Below are 6,000 nucleotides of genomic sequence, written 5' to 3'. Positions count from 1 at the left end.
CTCCAAAAATCATAAGAATAACGAATTATCTATCTGAGAAGAAGTTGTATTGTTCAATATATTAACGGTAGAAACATAAAGAAAAATCGTGAAAAAGAAAGAAAGAAGAATATTGAAGTATTTTTGTAGCGAGACGCGCGTGATCGTAATAGTGAGATTTTTTTGGTGTTTGGCGGTGCTCCATGTAATTTCCTCTTTCAATAATGTAATAAAAATCTAAACTATATTCATATAATTAAAAAAAAAATGGAAATCAACATTGGATTCAAGTTCAGTGTAAGCATATGACTTCTATAATAAAGCTACCCCAAGTTCTTAAAAGAAAACTTGATGCAAATTCATAACGTCCTACAACTGCCATGTCCAATCCCTTAATTAGAACCCAAAATACAAGATCATCACAAAACAAACATAAATGATGAAACAGGGATTCTTGCAAGAATATGTATACAGATATTCGGAATTTTAGAAGTGTTTCCTTAATGTCGTATCCAAAACTAGAAAATGATCACAATATGGAAATACAAATGCTGAAACTGAAAATGACATCTCTTCCGAGAATTTGAATGTTAAAAATTCAGAAGAAACACAGACAAATCATGCCGAAGAAACCAAATTTTGTTTGCTTCAAAACTTAGAACTGATCTTACATTGTATCTCTTTAGGTGTTGTAAATCTTAAAGTGGAAAACTAACATACACAAACAAAATAATTACAAACTAATAAATAATGGACTATGACCTGACTTCTTTCCTTGAGATCTATATGGAGATTATATCATAAATAGCTAAGTAGAGTCACAGTACAAGTACACCCTATTCTACATCGAGGAAAAACTTGTCCGTAAAAAATATGCGTTTATAGGAGCACACCTTAGATGATTGCCCAAAACTTCTTTCGGCAAATTAGCACTGTTTCAAGCCTTTTTTCTTTGTTTTCCAGAGAATGCGACTCAACCTCCCATAAAAAGCTCGGAGCTAACTCACGAATTCTTAATGTGACAGATTCTTCATCTCTGATGATAATAAATCCCTGCAGATAAACAGATTCAATAAGAGTTATTATGTGCAGCAAGTCAATACGTCCCAATAATTAGTATTGCAAGTGTCATTATACACTTCAAATATTTAACGAAAGAGATATAAACCCAATAAAGAATTTTAGTATACTCATTTGCAATTAAATGTACAGATGAACCCACACAGACGCTAGAACAGTGGCATAACGTGAAAATTTGTGTCTATTCTATTCTTCCTGTTACCTTCATAATGGCTGCATATTACTTGTTATATAAGATGAACATGCAATAGAACATAAGCAGGGTTGACATGATACAACCCAGACAAAGGGGCCATGGTTTTGCGACTAGCTACATACTTATCCATGTCGTTCTTGGTTCACTCCATAACATTTAAATTTTAAATTCTCGAACACTTAATATATATAGTGATTATTTTAAAGACAAATTACCTTAGGTCTTATAATGCGGTCCATCTCCAGCATAATATCTTCCAGTAAGCAACCTTCTCCATGGTTTCTATAGTGGCCGAATAGATGGTCAGCATGCAACAAATCATATGTGCGTGGATATGTTGAGAATGATTCACACCTGGGGGAAAGAATTATGCATAGTGAGCAACCGTTTTATTTCCACTTCTACCAAAATTAGCATAGATAGATACTTTGAATTGATCAAAACTCACCAATCATGATAAATTCCTAAAAGACCTCGGTCATATATAGCAGACAAAGTATTATTCGCGCTCATAGGAACTACATTCATCACCCACACAGGCAAAGTATTCAAAGCCATGGAAAACCCCCCAACAAAAGCATTCATGTCCATAATATTTCGTATATCTGTATCACTGGCATTCATCAGCTTCCAGTAATTTCTGACTTGATTTTGCCAGAATATAGCATCTGAAGAAAAATCTTCTTCACTGACACCTGCAATGAGCATGTCCAGAAATTATTGTATCAGATAAACATGTCTCTAGTATAAATGGCTCCAAAAAAAATAAGGTTAACTTCTAGATATAAGTGACAAGCCAATCTTTTCTACATAAACCGACTGTGAGAGAGAACCAAGGAAAAATTTGAACAGGATTAACTAGTGAGAGAGTGCAAGTGTACATTGCATCAAGAATCGCTGACAATCATATCAATACAAACTGTGGTCATAAGGGATCATTTTGTTATCATTTACTAGCAACCAAACATTAGCTCCACAGCTACTTAAGGTTTTTAGCTTAATTGCAATTTTAAGTCCCAGAAAATTCAACCCGGGCTCATCGACAAGATTTTCAGTCAGAAAATATTGTTCCTTTTTTTAATAGGTCAATTTGTTAAAATAAATCAAAAGGAGAAAAACACATAGAAAGGATAGCTTCTTAGTTCATAAAGAGTAAAGAATATAAATAGACCTATTCTGGAAAGGCTCTCTGAATATAAAGAAAGACGCTCTGGCCTAGGAGGGAGTTTCTTAGCATTTGCTTGTGAAGACCTTCTTTGTATGCAGTTCCTCAGTGGTGTATTCCATGATGGTTTCATATCATCCAAAGGAGTATCACATATATTTATGAGCTTCTTTTCTGCATTCTGCATTAGGCATTGCTCATTATCTTGTTTAACCCATATTGCAGTCTGAACTTTTCGAGCAATGAGTTTCCAGCACATTGCTGAAGTCAGATTTACCAACTTATCCCAAATCTGTGGATAATCTTTATCCTTACGGTAAGCAGGAGGAGCTGAATATACAAAATATCCGTTGTTTCTAAGAAGGCGATCAACTTCTTGCATTAAAATACCATCTGCAGGGAACAATTCAAAAAGTTACAAAAATATGCCTGAAATATCACAGTATCAGCCTCCTCCAACTCTGGATGATCCTAAAATTACAAATTAGAAAATTGCCAATTAAACTTCTCACACCTATATAAATATTTAAAGGGAAGATAAAACTGGTGGAAGAAAGTTCCCGCATTGTAGCGCATTGTATTGAATCATGATGATCGTCTAAACCCTTATCCGGACTATTGTAAACTGTACAGGACTAAGAAGAAGTCTTATCAAGCCATAGGATAGCATGGGAGATCAAATAGAATAATGATTTACTACAAATGTCCATTTTTTTTGGGTTACTATTGTACAATTATCACAACAATTTATAAAAAAGATTGCTCGTTTTGGTAAAGCTATTTTCCATTTGATTTTTGCTACTTTGTCAATTAGTTTGTTTAGCAAAAAGAACACAGCATGATAATTTAAATGAAGACTTCATCTGGTAAATAATTTCTTCAGAATTATATACCAACACAAAGGTGTACGTAAGTACTTGCAAGAAAGCAACATACTGTTCTCATGCCAATCAACCCGACATCTTGAACAGTGCACCATCTCAAAAGAGTTAGATGGATAGGGAAGTTGCTTTGTGGCAATGGCAGAGATCATGGCACCAATTCCTCGTTCTAAGGCAAATTGAATCTGATTTTCATGACCATCTTTGGGAGCAATAGACATTGTTTGTATATCTAAGGCAAGAAGATAGGCTGAGAAGCTAGCAACCCCACATCCAACATCCAAAACTTGAACAACACCAGCTGAGCGTAGATCACCCGTTTCATCAGTTGTCATATTACCTAATCTGTATTTCAAACCAAAAAAGGCATAAGATCGGTAACCACACATGATACAATCAATTCAATGCTTTAGTAATGCGAAGATCATCAATCACATGGTATAATGATAAATTTGGAGGTGGTAAACTAGATCAAATGACTATAATAAGTTACCAGTTACCTCTGAATGTACTCCTCTGCTCCATGCTTGAAATGAGTACCACCGCCTGGAAACCACCATAACTGATCTTGTTCATGCACCCAATTTTGTCCTCCTTTGACTTCCGCAAGATGTGTATGATTCACATTGCTTCGCCAGACATAGTCTCTGCTGGTTGGCCATTTTATTGGCAATTTATAATCTTCTGGTGGTGGCACCAAGCAGAATAAACGTTTTTCTAAGGAAGGACAATGTCGCTCTAGCTCTTCTCGTCTGGAAAGATCCAAAGTTGGGAGTAGACCACTGATATATTTAATATCATGGCAAGGGATATACTCATTGAACTTCAGGGGACATATATTCATCCCGCCTTCTGGAATCAATAATGGTGTTCTCCGATAGGTAAGAGCTATTCTGTTGGTAAATGTCGAAGTACCTAGAAGTGTGCAAGATAAAACAAAATCCTTTATAAGAATCAATGTCACCAAATTAAAACCAGCTAGGCCTTAGACTAACATGAATGACCCTATGATGCCCTGTCGAGTCTCAAATCCAAGTCCTAGCATACCCCCTGCCTCACCGCAGCCCAGAACAAAGAAAACGTTACTGAAGACATGTTTATATCAAGTGTAAATACTTCATAAGCAGTAAGTGCAGCAACTTTCCTGAAGGCTAAAAGCAAATTGCATATTTCTGAAGACGAGTAAAACAGAAAAGAGAAGGTAAAAGAAAAAAAAAACATGCACAAATGGAATTGCGCATGCAGATACTAGGCCTTAGAATTGAGATACTCTTTAATACGCGGCTTGACATCATCTAATATAGTTTACTCAGTGATATGGCCAGTCTGCAACTTGTACATAACTCGATCGACAAAGATGGTAGCAATCGAACTGATGAAATTTCTTCGAATGAAATGAAAAGTACCTAACTAAGCCAAAATAAGTTCCTTTAATCCTACACCAGTGTACTTAACATGATCTAATTCAACTTCAAATCATTTAACTAATAATCTAAGTAACATCTATATTACAATGTAGCCCTATGTCCTGCCATTACAATTAAATATTTAGGATAAAAAAAGCTTCTTCTTTCAAGCTAAGCAGCCTAAAATTCCAAATCAGGCATAAAAAAACACATTGAAAGCTGAAAGAGTAAAAATTTAACAATATTCCAAAAATTACAAAAATTAACATACCAGGTGATGCAGGAGAAGAGGAGGAATTGGGAATAGGAGCATTGTTAGCGCCAAAAAGAGTGCCTAAATAGAAAGAACCGATCATTAATAGCAAAGCCACCATTATCATCTGCCCAGATTTTGAATCAAAAGCCGAACCTAAACCCATCTCTCTATTTTTGGATCTAAATTCAATTCACTTCTATTACTATTAGCTCACTCACTGGTCACCCATTTTCAGATCTTCATCTCTTTATCAGCTCAAGAAACTATCATCGCCACTACAACCAGCTCTTTATTTAGGATTAGTTTAGTTCAATTAATATTACTCTCTAATAATTAAGTGATTACTGATATATGGATGACGGGTTTCTGTCACGTGGGTGGCACCGGTTGTAACAAAATAAAATAATGGAAAAAAGGTAAAAAAAACCCATCGTATTTTTTCAGTTGGTATAAATAATCTATCGTACTAAAAAACGTACATTTAAACACCTGAACTCAGTTTTTTTGACAAATTACCACCTCGCTAACAGAGGCTTCTAACTCCGTCAATTTTTTTCCACGTAAACGGTCTCTTTAATATCTACGTCATTAGGAATATTCATGTCACCCATTACTATCCATGTCACCCACCTTATTTCATTCATTGATCTTCTTCCTCCGCCAAATAATTTCAATTCTCCTTTTTATTACCTCTGTTCGATGGACTTTGCTTCCTCTTCCTCGTAACATCTCCACCACTGTTAATAAAACTTCTCTCTTTTCCTTCTCTCACCTCATCCTCCCCGCTGCTGACCGCCACAATCGCAATTGATTTTTGGCTCAAATCCGTCTTCCTCTACCTCGACAAACCAAGTCCGAATTTCAATATCTCTGATGGTTCCCCTTCATTCTCACTACAATTTTAGGACCTTCATTGCTCTCTCTACTCTACTCTACAACTTCAGCTACTGCAACAAGCTCTTTCATATGCTTTTTAAATACGACGCGTTGCCCGAGTTTCTTTTCAGTATTCGTCGCGATTCATTTGATTCACTTAA

General features: G+C 35.6%; 1 protein-coding gene across 1 annotated transcript; it reads right to left on the bottom strand.

Annotated features, from left to right (window-relative positions):
* Window positions 1–600: 600 nt before the first annotated feature.
* Window positions 601–5,284, bottom strand: LOC126678200 (probable methyltransferase PMT7). Its single transcript, XM_050373100.2, has 7 exons — window positions 4,979–5,284; window positions 3,802–4,216; window positions 3,357–3,646; window positions 2,427–2,813; window positions 1,704–1,950; window positions 1,471–1,609; window positions 601–1,032 (listed from the first exon to the last, which is right to left on the bottom strand). Exons 1-7 carry the CDS (start codon window positions 5,124–5,126, stop codon window positions 874–876), a joined length of 1,785 nt encoding a protein of 594 aa, XP_050229057.1. The 5' UTR covers window positions 5,127–5,284; the 3' UTR covers window positions 601–873.
* Between the last annotated feature and the right edge of the window lie 716 nt (window positions 5,285–6,000).

This window comes from Mercurialis annua, linkage group LG4 (assembly GCF_937616625.2).
Source record: "Mercurialis annua linkage group LG4, ddMerAnnu1.2, whole genome shotgun sequence".
Lineage (NCBI taxonomy): Eukaryota > Viridiplantae > Streptophyta > Magnoliopsida > Malpighiales > Euphorbiaceae > Mercurialis > Mercurialis annua.
The sequence above is the reverse complement of the archived record's forward strand: the minus strand, read 5'-3'. Positions and strand labels throughout refer to the sequence as shown.